This window comes from Botryllus schlosseri, chromosome 11, assembly GCF_051294905.1.
Source record: "Botryllus schlosseri isolate E-star chromosome 11, Bs_hap1, whole genome shotgun sequence".
Taxonomy (NCBI): Eukaryota; Metazoa; Chordata; class Ascidiacea; order Stolidobranchia; family Styelidae; genus Botryllus; species Botryllus schlosseri.
Window position 1 is genome coordinate 14,267,486 of NC_137246.1, and position 14,162 is coordinate 14,281,647.

The following is a 14,162-nucleotide window of genomic DNA, read 5'->3' on the forward strand; positions in this document are numbered from 1 at the left end:
AGAAAATGATAGATGGTTACAAACGTTTTACTGAGTCATATTTACTGTGATAAATCATCTCATATGGGCAATAATGGGGTGTGAAAGGAACCAAGCAACCGGCACAAATTGACAGAGACTTTCATGAAAACACATATTCCACTCCATCTATTTTGCGCAAAGCACCAACAGAAATTCTGAACTTTACACTTCTGTAAATATTGAATTCTTATCGGTACTCTATGGAAACAGCCCCTTAATTTCTCCGTCCCAATGTCGCATTGGAAGGGCAAAATACTTCTGCTTGACAATCGGAAAATAGCGAAAAGTAAGAAGCAAATCTAAAAATATCATCAAGCAGGGTGGCGGAAGTCAGATTTACTTGAGTAAGCACAAGTAGAGGAAAACTACTCGAGTATTTTGAAGAAGTAGAAGTAATACTTCATTACTTGACCACCTCAAACTAATCGGACTAGTCTGCCTGACTTCATCAGTGAAGAAAATGATGCAAGGTTGATCTTACTCAAGCTCCCCTCCAGACCCTATTCACCCTCAGTTCCCCAGCATGCAGACTACATGGTAGCAGTCGATTCGCATTATAAATTGCAATCTATAATGAAGTTCAGACAAACAAGAAATTGCACACTACATATCCATGCAAAGTTACAAGACAAGAAAATACGTATACGCTACAAAACAGTTTAAACTACACCAAAAACAGTACGTACAGTACACTAGTACAGCCACAGACTGGATTGATACACATACTCAAAATTCTGTGATTGTGATTGCAGTAATAATGGCAAGTCATGTACTTCAGTAAATTAGAGCTTGAGTCATTTTCACGAAATTTCAAGACACCTTTTGCAAGGAAATTCACGAGTCTTCGTACCCCATCATTGTCACAGGATAGATTATGGAAAATGTAAATTGATACAGAGATTGAAGCGACATACGGTACAGCAGTACCACCTTTATTAATGGATTTGGTTGAAGTTGGCCCTATATAAGCTGAAGAGGGCGGGAATTGCTTTTCAAAATGAAGCAAAGTATATTGTGTTGTGTATGGAGACTACCCTTCTTATTGCAGACACGATTCTGCCAAATACAAAGTACAGAATAAAATAACCAGACTTGAGTTCACTTATCCTCTCCCGGTAAACAAAAAAAAACAGCTAAACAAACTAAGCACAACATAATATCAGTTGAGCAATGAGTTGGCAAGTTTCCACAACATGAAACATGTTCTTTAATCACAGTAAGATTCAGACAACTCAGGTAGGCAGCATTCATTCTACGATATCTTTATATCTCTTTTCGAATTTAAAAAACAGTTAAAGAATACACGCGAAGAGTACCTTCGTAATATGTTGGAACTTGACCAAGGCAGCAATGGAATTAGACGTAAATCGATGGCTTGAGATGATAATATCCATTTAGCTGGGTTTCATTCATTGCCACGTCATCTTTACAGATCACATGCTTGTTAATGCAGCTGAGGTAGAGGTGGGTACTTCACAGAGATGTGTTCCAGGCAATTTTCAAACAGTGGGTAGGTTGGATACCAGTCCCATTTCGGATTTGGTGAAAATGGTCTCCTTCGCCTACGCCGTCCTCTGTGACGCATATTGGCGATACTGGAGGTCTTACAATCGATGACCTCAAATTCCTTGTTTAAACATATCTCGACCTGGGCAAGGAGTTGAGTGTTTTTATCCTGAACATTGAACAGGTCTTGTTAATGATATCAAGTGATGAACCATGTTAAAACAACTCACTGCCTCCATGCACTTCAACTGTGCTTGATGTCCTGTTGTAGACTGAATGGCCTTTCGTATTTCTTCCAACTTTGAAACGTTACAACATATAATTAATTATGCAATGCATACTAAGACAATTCCAGCTGCCTATTGGCAGCGAGTTCATAGGTAGGATTTTCTAGATGTAAAATAATTATTAAAACGTTACATGTTAGAATTACCATGACAATAACTATACAGTATGTGTAACACATGAGGGTAACAATTACTAGTCGATTACATCAGAAAGGGAATTATAAATACCTACTAAATACACTAAGACTGTAATCTCGTTAGATCAGTGGTTCCCAACGTTGGGCGATTTTGAGAAACATGGGGGCGAAAATGTTAGAACGTCTAGTGAGATATATTCAATTAACACGGTAAAAAATGCATGTAAAGACGGCATATTTTGCATACGACGCGAGAAGAACAACTCGACTCAGCGAAGAGTAGACACTGGTTTTCAGAGCACCTACCACCTCGGAAAAATGGCCTTTTTTAGTGAATTCACCAGCAATCAGATTTGGGTGAATAAATTTCCCGAATATGTTTATGTCCTCTTTTTCGGACCCGTAAATATGGGGGCGAAAATTTGTATCGAGATTGATAAGGGTGCAGCAAGGCGAAAAAGGTTGGGAACCACTGATCCAGAGGAAACAAGGTATCAACTAACAACCAACATACTTGATAGATCTTGTCTTTTGATGGGAGTATTCCGCTAGATTCCAACATCCTGCATTAAGAAACAAAAAATTCAAATGAAACATGGGAAATGCTTTTCCTCAACTAGGCGTGGTCAATAATATAAATCTCCCACCTGCCCAATGAGTATTTTGACTGCAAATCCAAAGATTTCTCGAAGTACAAATGCTCCGACTGCAAGGCAGCAAGAGATACACCGCAAGTGCCATGCTTCAGCCACTCATGTTTCCTATGAGTCGAGAAGAGTGGTCAAGACACAACATCATATATATAATAATAAAATTGTTCAACCAACCACAAGGAATCAGTGGCTTCATCTACAATTAGGTTGGGCCAGTGAGCCTCCAGTCGTGTCCACATATCCTGTTTAATGAAGATTTTGTAATATAGAAATCCAATAGCAACTCTTTCCACAAGTACCTCTCACATAATAGTAATAATCATGAATTAATACAAAATTCACACCTTAAGCTCGTTAGGTCGAAAAGGCCACGAGTCGTTGCAGTAGCTAGGATCTCTTCCACTAGCTACTGAAGGCCTGAAATATTTAAAATTGATAAAGAACGACATACCCTTAATCTGGCAACTCATCTTACCATAGCCCATGTATTGTCCAGCCTTTTACCACTTTGGGCATGATGCATTTTCCAGAACCATGGGTTTCCTAAAAATGGAAATCAAACAGCTCCATATCAAAATCCCACTAAAGTGAATAAGATCCTAATATGACCCTGCTATATATACATATGGTACTGATTCAAAAGGATAGAGTTTAGCAAATATCTTATGCACCTCATACATTCCTGAGTGGAACTGGTGGCAATGGCAGCGCCACATGCAACTTTCTGTTCAATTACCTAAATAAAGCACAACCACCTAACCTAACTATTTTATGAACATCGACTTTGTTAATCGCAATGCAGAACTTCAAGCCTTTTAACTACAATATATAATATTCTAAGGACACTATAACAATAGTAGGCCAAATGCAGCCAGGCATATGATGATGTCTACTTACATTTATCAAGAGACATTGAGTCTCCGGCCATATCTGGGTATAAACCAAAAATTCCCATTGATTTCTTGACTTCTCAATAACGCAGAATATTCCCCCAAATCCAAGAACCACCAATACTTTTAAAAGTGGTGGTATGCAAGTTTTGAAAGGCTGTAAATAAACGGTACACGAATAGAACGATGCTTCAAAAGCTGTTGATCAGCAATACTGTGTCAGTTTATGTTAACAAGAAGAGCTGTTCAAATAACAAGAATTAGAAGATATTGTTCATATTCATGTCCAGAACGATAACAGAGGTAACTAGTAGTAACTTACCATATCAAGTCAAACGTGTTAACACGACGTGCATCAGATCAACAACGCCCAGCCCAATGTCCGTGAAGTTTGAACCTAGCTGTACTTCGCAAGTGCCTTCATTCAATAACAAACGTTCTTTCACAGTGAACTCCTGCGACCTGCGCTTGCCACAAGGCGGACACACGCAAGGCGGGTATCAATCAATTCGACTCGTTGAATTTAGGCGTTCAAATTGGGGAGCCAATAGAAAATAGTGATTTGTCCATGCGCGTGTGGTTGTTGTGTTATCATGGAGCGCACGTCGTACACAATCTAGCTGCAAAAACCGAACCGGACCGCGACTTGACATATCGATCTCGCCTTCCGTCACTTGCCACTTGCCACTTGCCATGGTTATGCGTCCGGCTTCTCGAGCGGTAGGTCGTGGGTTCGATCCCGGGCCGGGTCATACCAAAGTCTCGAAAATTGGTATCCGCAGCTATCCTGCTAGGCGCTCAGCAATCACGGATAGCATGGAGGAGAAAAAAATAACGGGGGCGCAGACTAGATGACCTCATGGGGCCGTATCGCAACTCCGTCGTCAAAGCGTAGCTACGCTGTAAATTGCTATGGTCAAAGCATCTCGATGGTGCTCACTTTATATTAGCTACTTTTACTTTCATTCAGTGTGCAACTGTGCATGCCTCCTCTTTACATCGCCTATAGGCCCAGGTGGTTGTCTGATCTTAAGACTGACGAAATTCGGAATCTACACCGTTCTGCCTACGGCTTGAGATTCCTATTCCTTACACTTGACTAACACCAATCCAACACACACAGCAGAGCATATAACAGCGTACCTGTTTGTGTTCATACAGCGAGCGACGACACGATTTTCACACGCTATGTGCGCTGCGAGATATAATACCTAATTCGAAACATTTTGCTGAAAATAGCCCTCGCAAGCGTTACGGCAGTGTTTTAACGGGAAATTGGCGATCTAAGAGTACGCGCAATTCGTTCTACATGAATTATAAAAACCCACTACATTTATGACAGGGATATATATCCCTGATTTATGAAAACATACTTAGTAAACATCGGTGCGTAGCGCGATCAAAAATTTCGGGATTTGACATGTATTGTGGAATGTTAATTTGCTCTGAATACTCATTGAGGATATGTCCTACTACCACATCATCTACTGCGAAGTGATTTTTCTTCAGCGCCCCCCATATCGCCCCCTTCAAAATCGCCGGCGCCCCTTGGGGGGCGCTGGAGGCAAGGTTAAGGAACCACTGGCCTAGGCGATGTAAAGAGGAGACATGCACACTGAAGAAAAAGTAAATAAGATAGTATAGAAAATGCAAGCAACAAGAAATGGGCCGTGGCATGTCATGGAAGGCGAGTGATCGGGGATTAATACCGATATACATCATAGCTTAATATTTACTGTCAGTCCTAATTTAACCAAACAAAAAATAATTTAACTCTAGAGGTGTTATAGTAACGAATTGCTTCTATACTTTTCGAAGTACTTGAAGTAGATTTTGCCAACTCGCATGACTTCCTGAAGTGGTTGATTTTAGACTACTTCTACTTGACAGTTTTCAGGGCAAAACTAGGCCTGAAATACAAATTGACTCGAGTACAAGCCGAGTCAATACACAAATTGACTGGAGTCGTTTTACGCATATGAATAAATGACTCGAATGAAGCGGAGTCACCAAAAATCGTGACTCGACTCATCACAACCCTGGTGGTCAGTAACAAGATACTTCAATATTGCAGAGGTTTTAGACCACTACTGCTTTAGTTTTTGACCCAAAACTACTTTTTACACAATGCATGCCATTATATTTTGGGATAGGTTGGCATATCACTTTCCCAAGTGAAACTGATGAACAGCCCACGTGTAACAATAAAATACCTCATCTCTGATTGCGACCGAATCTACAATTTTATATCTGCATATTGAGTAATTGTCAGACCTTACGTTATATACTACTACAAGTAGTAATTTCTTTTGCATTGCTTTCACTTGAATGCTGACTACCTGGACCACGTCTGTTATGCACTGTACAGTTTGACATTGAAATATTTAATATAATAGCAGAGCAATGTAATGTAATAAACGACTTTCCTTATTACGATTAAACTTGAAATTCATTGCACAACCAACGCATTATATGCTCTCCTTCTTTTTTCCAAAATTCAACATTTCGCATTATGTTATCAATCGACTGACGAACAGTGCGTTCAGCAGTAGCTGGAGGGTGGTCTCGAAAGAACATCTCAACATCATCGGCCCTTTCTGCAGTTGTAAAATTCTCGGTGGTCATTTTGATCAATCTCGCCATCAGAAACATGCCCTTCAACATGTCATGAAGCTCGTCCCAATTCGATTTCAAGAACTGCCAAGCCAAACTTCTGCCAGCAGAACCACCCGTAGCGACAGCTCCGATAACGTCCACCTTGTTGTTCGATCGAACTTTGTCAGACATTGCGAATTTCAACACCTTGGCAAGTTCATTGGTATCTTTGACGCATCCCAACGATTTCTGAATACGTTCCTTTTCTTCGTGAAGGTCAGAACTATCGTGGAGCTGCATCAATTCATCCAGTTCACTTCCGGACGCATTGGAAAGCACAATTTGATATACAGGCGATCTCAAATCAGCAATAAGAGTCTTCTTACCGGAAATATGTTCATTGAACCTTCTTCTCGCTTCAGCAATGGTGCTCTCATGGCCGTATTTTCCTATACGTTGAATCAGCATGCTTCTTAGCATTGCATCCAAATGACCTTCACCGGGTCTTGCATCCCACCCAAGCATATTCGAAACATTCTCGTATATTGACAATACATATGACTGGTATTTTGCATACACTTCAGGAAAATCGGACAGCAATATCGAAAGTTGCCCTATACTGCAGTCTATATCATTCCACACCGCATAGCTGGTCTCCTTTTTGAAAGACTTCAGTGCTTGAAGAAAACTGACGGGGCTTGACAACCCAGATAAGCTCAGTGCAGCGAGATCGTTTACAAGATTCAAGCGATCATAATCATTCACCCTATGCAATTCAACCCCGCTGGAAAGTGCTTGTAACATTGGTTCATCATACTGCACTCGATAATAACCACAGCATTTTGAATTGATTGTTATCCAATCTCGTGGTACAACTCCTTCAATAACAACTTCATCTGCTTGCTTTTCCAAAAGAAAACAGCGTGTAAGAGCTTGATCACAATGATCAGTGTCCGTTACCCTGGAGAATGAAATTACAAGAGGAATTGACCAGAGTATAGGATCAGTAGATTTTCCTGTTGAATTTGTACAGAATTTACTTTGTGTCAGTTTCAGCGTGACACAACCTTCTGTATCGAATGATGATGATACATGAACTACAGGAAAACCCATTTCTTTGGTCCAATTTTCCATAACTCTACAGACTGGCATGCTACTTGCCCGTTCAAGTGCATCCCATAAATCCTCTGTTGTAGTATTTCTGTATGCATGCCGGGTCAAATAGTTATTCATTCCATTTCGAAAACTTTCATCACCAATCCAGTGGTACAACATCCGAATTATCGATGCACCTTTGCTGTATGAAATAGCATCAAATATCTCATTCACATCATCAGGATGACCGATTGGCACTTCGATGGGGTGACTACTATGTAACGCATCCAGATCCAGCGCACGTTTGTATTCCTTTGACAAAAACAGTGACCAAATGTTGTAATCTGGTAGGCAGTGATCCGTTGCTAAATACTGCATGAAAGACGCAAATCCTTCGTTCAGCCATAAATGAGTCCACCATTCCATCGTTACTAAATTACCAAACCATTGGTGTGCTAGCTCATGGCATACAATCAAAGATACCCGCTGACGAGCTTCCGCAGAGGAGTTGTCAGGATCAATAAGAAGTGCAGTTTCACGATAAGTAATTAATCCCCAATTTTCCATCGCCCCGCAGCTAAAGTCTGCTATCGCTATCAAATCTAATTTCGGAAGAGGATACGGGATGTTGAAATACTCTTCGTAGTAATGAAGACACTTGAGAGCGATATCAAGAGCAAATTGCCCACGATATGATTTGCCTTTAGGAGTGTATACCCTAACAGGTATTCCATTGCCAGTTAGCTGTTCAACAAAATCGAACTCACCTATCACAACAGCCAAGAGATAGGTAGACATCATAGGAGTGGTAGCATATTTTAGCTGCTTCCAGCCAGAGTCTTCATAGTATTCCTCCTCTACAATGATATTCATGTTACTCAACGCATTCAATGCCTTGGGAACTACCAATGTTACATCAAACTTGGCTTTGACGGCGGGTTCATCCCAACAAGGAAAGCATCTTCTGGCATCAGTAGCTGCGAACTGCGTTACCGCACCATATTTCTTTTCGTGACCCACTTCATATTGGTTACGGTAAAAGCCTTTCATCTTATTATTTAGAATTCCATCATAAGATATCTTCAGAGTTCCTTCGCCAACAGCAAGGCACTCATCAAACCTCACAGTCATGGTCTCTTCATTTTCTTGTAATGATATCGAACCAGAAATAGGAGTTGAATCGTCGGCGGAAAATGTAGCAGATGAAGGCTGAATTTCTGCTGCATTCATGATTATGGTGTCCGTAAGCTTGAGAATCTTTAGAGTGACCTCCACTTCTCCAGCGAATGTAAACTTTTGCAAGCATGGCTGCAGCCAAACACTATATTTAATAGGCAGAATCCAGGATGGCAGCCGGGAGAAATCTTTGTTATTTGGCATTTTATTTTTCACACCTGTGGAACAGAAACATCTCAAAGTGAAACGAATTTACAATCATTCGCAGAAATGATCCAATGGATTTATGGTTCACAAGAATATCACCACTAAACTCTAAACAAATATTCATTCACGTTTAGGAATATTTTCATAATAGGGTGCACAATATGTAACAAAATGTAGTAGGCCTATCACATAGGACTAAGAAATCATGCCAATCTATACCATAGCGAAACATAATATCTGGAATGAGACTGTGGGATGAATTTCTTGAGAGCAAAGGTTTTGGGTAAGATTCGTGCTTTCGCTCATATTTTCCGGTGTTATAGTAGCAAGTAATCATACAACATTAATACAGAAAAATCGATCCACATTCTCGTGAAAGTGACATGTTCATTGTGCCAAATTAACCAAAAAGATTACTACTGCTAGGAAATATTTCCAGCTAACAAAATCAAGCAGGTCCGGCGCGTAGGCTTCAGCACGCCCACACAAGATCACCCACTTGTTATCCAATATACACCCATCAACAGACATGGTCCAATCAGTTCTCTGTATTACTCTATTATCGTTGTTTATCTCATCAAATTGTTCCTAAGTCAGCAATCCAATAAACTGCTGACAAGCTGAGAAAAGTGACATTTCCGCACCTCACTACAATGTAGATATAGATATATCAACCATGAGCTACCAACATTTTTCTGCGTTCAAGTGACCTTGTACTGTAACCAGATACTCAACAGCATAAGTCAACTTCTTGACACTCGAGTATCAACACTTTCTTCCACAACATAGTCAGGTAAGAGCAAGTGTCTCCAACATACAATATTGCTCACCATAATTTATTTTACTAATCAGAACATAATGAAATGGAACGAACAACGAAAACTCAATCAACTACAATTGCATTGCCACACTTTAGATGAGTCCTGTGACGGCGATTCCACAATCGTCTCATAGAAAGCGAGGACACCGACGGAAAAAATTATTCTGGCTACGTGTTGATTTTATCTCAAAGTAGAGCAGGAGCTAAAATCGGTTGGCACTGCATTTTTCGAACAGGAAAGTTACTGTTTGCAAAACCATTCCGATATCTCTTTTCTGTCTCGTCCCCACCATTCCACGTTCTTCCGGATACTATCGAGAGACTGACGCACGGTGCGCTCAGCCGCAGCAGGAGGATGTTCATTGAAAAATACCTCTACGTCCTCAGCCTGTTCGGCAGTGGTAAAATTCTCGGTCGTCATCCTGACCAGTCTGGAGATGAGGAACGTCCCTTTGTACATGTCATGCAGCTCGTCCCAATTGGATTTCACAAAGCGCCAAGCGATATCTCTGCCGACTGCGCTGCCACACCCGACGGACCCGATAACAAAGACTTTGTCGTTGGACCGGACGTTGTCAGACATTGCGAATTTTAGCACTTTGTCGAGATCGTCAGTTCGCGACACGCTACCCAGCGACCTTTCGATCCTTTCTTTCTCTTCATGCAAGTCGGCGCTGTTATGGAACTTGATTAAATCGTCTAGCTCGTCACCTTCCGCGTTGGCGAGAACTATCTGGTACACGGGCGATCTCAAATCTGCCGAGAGACTGGCTTTGCCGGACATGTGATCTTGATACCTTTTTTTCGCCTCGGCGATCGTGTCTTTATGACCGAACTTCCCGATACGTCGTATTACCATGCTCCTCAACATGGCACCGGCGTGCCCATCGTCGGGTTTTGCATCCCATCCCAGCTTTTTGGCGATGCCTTCGTACAAGGAAATCACGTAAGACTTAAACTTGGAAAGTACTTCGGGTGAATCCCACAGCAAAATGCTAAGTTCTCCGATGTTGCAATCAAGGTCGTTCCATACGGCGTAGCTAGTTTCGTTTTTGAAGGACGTCAATGATCGAAGAAAATCAACCGTGCTCGACACCCCGGATGAAGCCAATGCAAACAGATCATTGACGAGGTTCAATCGATCAAGATCCATCAAGCTATTCGTTTCGACTGCCCTCTGCAGAGCTTCAAGCATTTCCTTACTGTACTGAGCACGATAGAATCCGCAACATTGCGAATTCATCTTGATCCAACTGCCTTTTGAAACACCGTCGAGGACGATCTCCTCTGTCTCCTTGTCCATCAAAAATCGTTGAGCTTCCGAGTGAGGAGATTTCGGGGTCGCAACGATGAGAGGGATTGACCAGACTTTCTTGCCTGATGCAGTCGTAGAGTTTTGCCTGGCACAAAACTTGCGCTGAGTAAGTTTCAAGGTGAGAGCGCCTTCCGTCTGACATGACGACGACACGCCAATCACTGGAAATCCCATTTCCTTTGTCCACGACTCCATTACTTTGTTCACCGGCTTGCCGCTTGCTTCACCTAAAGCTTGCCACAGATCTTCGGTTGCAGCATTTTGATACGAGTGTTTCGTCAAGTAATCGTGCATTCCCTTCCTGAAGCCTTCGTCGCCAATCCAATTGTACAACATTCTAATTATCGACGCGCCTTTTTGGTAGGAGATTGCGTCAAATATTTCATCGATTTCATCCGGATGATGAACTGGGACTTCGATGGGATGGCTGTTGTCAATTGCGTCTAAATCCAACGCACGCTTAAAGTCGTGCGCAACAAATTGTGTCCATATATTATAATCTGGCAGGCAGTGGTCTGTAGCTAAATACTCCATGAAAGTTGCGAAACCTTCGTTGAGCCACAAATGCGTCCACCATTCCATCGTCACTAAGTTGCCGAACCATTGGTGAGCCAGCTCGTGACACACGACCAAGGCTACCCACTGACGAGCATGAGCGGACGAGTTGGCTGCATCGATTAGAAGCGCGGTTTCTCGATAGGTGATTAAGCCCCAATTTTCCATGGCACCGGCACAGAAGTCGGCAATTGCTACCAGATCCATTTTCGGGAGTGGGTACGGAATCTTGAAGTAGTCTTCGTAGTAATGCAGGCATTTCACAGCGACATCAAGGGCGAACTCCCCACGGAACGATTTACCTTTAGCGGTGTACACTCGGACAGGTATTCCATTATTTGAATGATTTTCGATGTAGTCAAACTCGCCAATCACAATTGCTAAGAGGTACGTTGACATGATAGGGGTTGTTGCATATTTGATAAGCTTCCAATTCGAATCCTCCTTGTACTCTTCCTCGTGTATGATATTCATATTGCTCAGGGCACAGAGCTCCTTCGGAACAGCCAGAGTAACGTCAAATGTAGCTTTTAGAGCCGGTTCGTCCCAACACGGAAAACATCTTCGTGCATCAGTAGCTTCGAATTGCGTCACAGCACCAAACTTTTTCACTCCATCCACCTCATATTGATTACGGTAAAATCCTTTCATCTTATCATTCAAAATACCTTCGAACGAGATCTTCAAGACTGCATTGCCAAGAGGAAGAGGTTTGTCAAACTTCATTGCCATGGTCTCTTCTTTTTCTTGCACAGATATGGCAGCCGGCGAAAATGTGACATCGTTGGCGCAAAATTCAGCAGATCCAGGCTTAATTTCGGCGGAATTAACGATTATCGTATCGGTGGGTTCATTGACTTTGACGCAAACATCAACCTTACCAGCGAATGTGAATGTTTTGAAACATGGCTTCAACCACACACTGTAGTTGATGGGCGATACGCAGCCCGGAAGTCGTGAAAATTCTTTCTTGCCAGCAGACATCTTCTTCACAATATGTAAATTACTATAAGCTAGGAAAATATGAAACAGAAAGAAAGATGTTTATAGTTTAAAGAACAAGTGCTAATATTTGCTTACTTTGGTGAAGGACAAGGGACAAAATAGTTTCAACTACAACTGACCAGTTTTAACAGAACAGAGTGCATGTCTCTTTTCAACTTTATAGGTATAATTGACTATTATATATGCAACTGAGAGTATTATAAAATGTGCTACAAGTTAAACGCGTAGAGAACACAAAGATGATTAGCATTGAAATCGACAAGTGGATAAGAAAAAAGAGCAGAGACAGCGGCATCGACTGTTCCCATATAAGCATCAATAGATCTGAATTATTGACTGGAACTAAACCTCAAGACCGGAATCGTGGTTTCCTCTACAATGTTTGGATTTATTGAATAAATATAAATAAATTTCAAATTTTACTGGGTAGGCTACTCCATGAAATTATTGGGTTGTCTGAAATCTTTTTTAATAATAATTTAAATTCACTCTCTTCCAAATGTTGCGCAGTTGGTCTCATTCTCAGACGTCATATACTCATATTTCAGTGAAACACGGCGGTTCTTGTTCCCACACGCGCAACTAATTATTGCAAATGTACTTGATCACATCCCGCCCAGAACGTGATGCAAGTGATACACTCTACAGCAGATTTTGTGGCCGGTATAATTTGATCATCCCCGGATAAAATATCATTATCATTATTATGATTACATGAACACGAACAGCCTGGCTACGATTCAATCTTCTATATATTACCAACGTACCCTACATTACCTGGATCTGGATATAGGCCTAAATATCATATTTGTCTACTAAAGTTTTGCGTAAAGTTATTCTGGTTTTAGTTAACATCCGTTTAAGCAAATACCGTCCTTGTTCATACGTACTTTTCCAGAAAAAGTTCAACTCAAACTATACCAAATACGGTGTAAAACACCAAGAGATAGACTACAACACTGTTGGCACCGGCACTGCAACTGTACTATAGTCGTCTACTCGACTCGTCTGACGTATTCGACCAACCGTACCGAGCCGCGGCTCCTCGGCTCGGATGGAAGCGAAGCACTCAGAGAACAGTTACTTTTGAAAGCCATTCATAGACAACTAGACATTTAGACAATGAAGTCGTGGTTTTCATACCATACCAGGGAGTCGTTTGCGTTTCTCTCCGCGATCGCAATCGACGCAAAGGTACTGACTGTTGTCTGGGCGAATGTACTGACCCTTTTATTATAAGTAATCAGCTTCCAAATAGGTCTTGCGTGGGTCCGATATAAGGTGCTGAGCTTTTTTTAGTAATCTGCATCTCCAAATAGGCCGTGAACAGGGGCGAAGGGGCTGACCTTTCCTATTTAAGTAATCAGTTAACCCAGTGGTTCCCTACCTTTTTCGACTCATCGCCCCCTTTTTTCAAGCTCAACGCCGATCGTCGCCCCCCAGATTTTGTGAACCGAAAAATCGGTATACAATCTGTAATCATCGGCAGGTTGACTAAAAAAAAAAGGTCAACTTTTCGGCTCGCTGTCGAATTTTACCCTTTTTCAACTAAATTTCCGCGGGTTGACTAAAAAAAAAGGTCTTTCTCCTACTTCACTCAAATATAGCCGTTTTAACGCGTCATCGCCCCCTGTCGCCCCCTTTGTCCATTTTCGCCCCGCTATCGCCCCCCTAGGCCGCCAAATCGCCCCCTGGGGGGGGGGGGCGATATCGCCCACGTTGGGAACCACTGAGTTAACCAAATCTATACTTTTGGGTCGCGGATGATTTTCAAATAGTAGATTCGATGATGAACACAAAAAGGTTGAAAATCACTGCAATAAAGTATTACGCCTATACCGACGGATGATGTCTCCATCAAATGCCGACAGACGACAAGTAGGCAATATCTATAAGATAG

At 41.7% G+C, this 14,162-nt stretch overlaps 2 protein-coding genes and 1 pseudogene across 2 annotated transcripts; all 3 read right to left on the bottom strand.

Annotated features, from left to right (window-relative positions):
* Positions 1-559: 559 nt before the first annotated feature.
* On the bottom strand, positions 560-3,976 carry LOC145450873 (ribonuclease Oy-like). Its single transcript, XM_080329374.1, has 9 exons — positions 3,817-3,976; positions 3,502-3,651; positions 3,080-3,147; positions 2,949-3,021; positions 2,779-2,846; positions 2,599-2,712; positions 2,466-2,514; positions 1,758-1,826; positions 560-1,696 (listed from the first exon to the last, which is right to left on the bottom strand). The coding sequence occupies exons 1-9, from the start codon at positions 3,817-3,819 to the stop codon at positions 1,466-1,468; spliced, it is 825 nt and encodes a 274-aa protein (XP_080185500.1). The 5' UTR covers positions 3,820-3,976; the 3' UTR covers positions 560-1,465.
* Positions 3,977-5,863: 1,887 nt separating this feature from the next.
* LOC145450870 (puromycin-sensitive aminopeptidase pseudogene) lies at positions 5,864-9,238 on the bottom strand (annotated as a pseudogene).
* A 144-nt stretch (positions 9,239-9,382) lies between these two features.
* LOC145450871 (puromycin-sensitive aminopeptidase-like) lies at positions 9,383-12,297 on the bottom strand. Its single transcript, XM_080329372.1, has one exon. The coding sequence runs from the start codon at positions 12,239-12,241 to the stop codon at positions 9,629-9,631; it is 2,613 nt and encodes an 870-aa protein (XP_080185498.1). The 5' UTR covers positions 12,242-12,297; the 3' UTR covers positions 9,383-9,628.
* Positions 12,298-14,162: the final 1,865 nt, after the last annotated feature.

Excerpts from the sequence above, each read along its gene's own strand:
- LOC145450873 (XM_080329374.1), bottom strand. Across the intron at positions 2,847-2,948 it reads TTCGACCTAACGAGCTTAAG|GATATGTGGACACGACTGGA; the intron begins GTGTGAATTTTG and ends TTCATTAAACAG. Across the intron at positions 2,515-2,598 it reads TCAAAATACTCATTGGGCAG|GATGTTGGAATCTAGCGGAA; the intron begins GTGGGAGATTTA and ends TTCTTAATGCAG.
- LOC145450871 (XM_080329372.1), bottom strand. The coding sequence starts at position 12,241 with ATGTCTGCTGGCAAGAAAGAATTTTCACGACTTCCGGGCTGCGTATCG.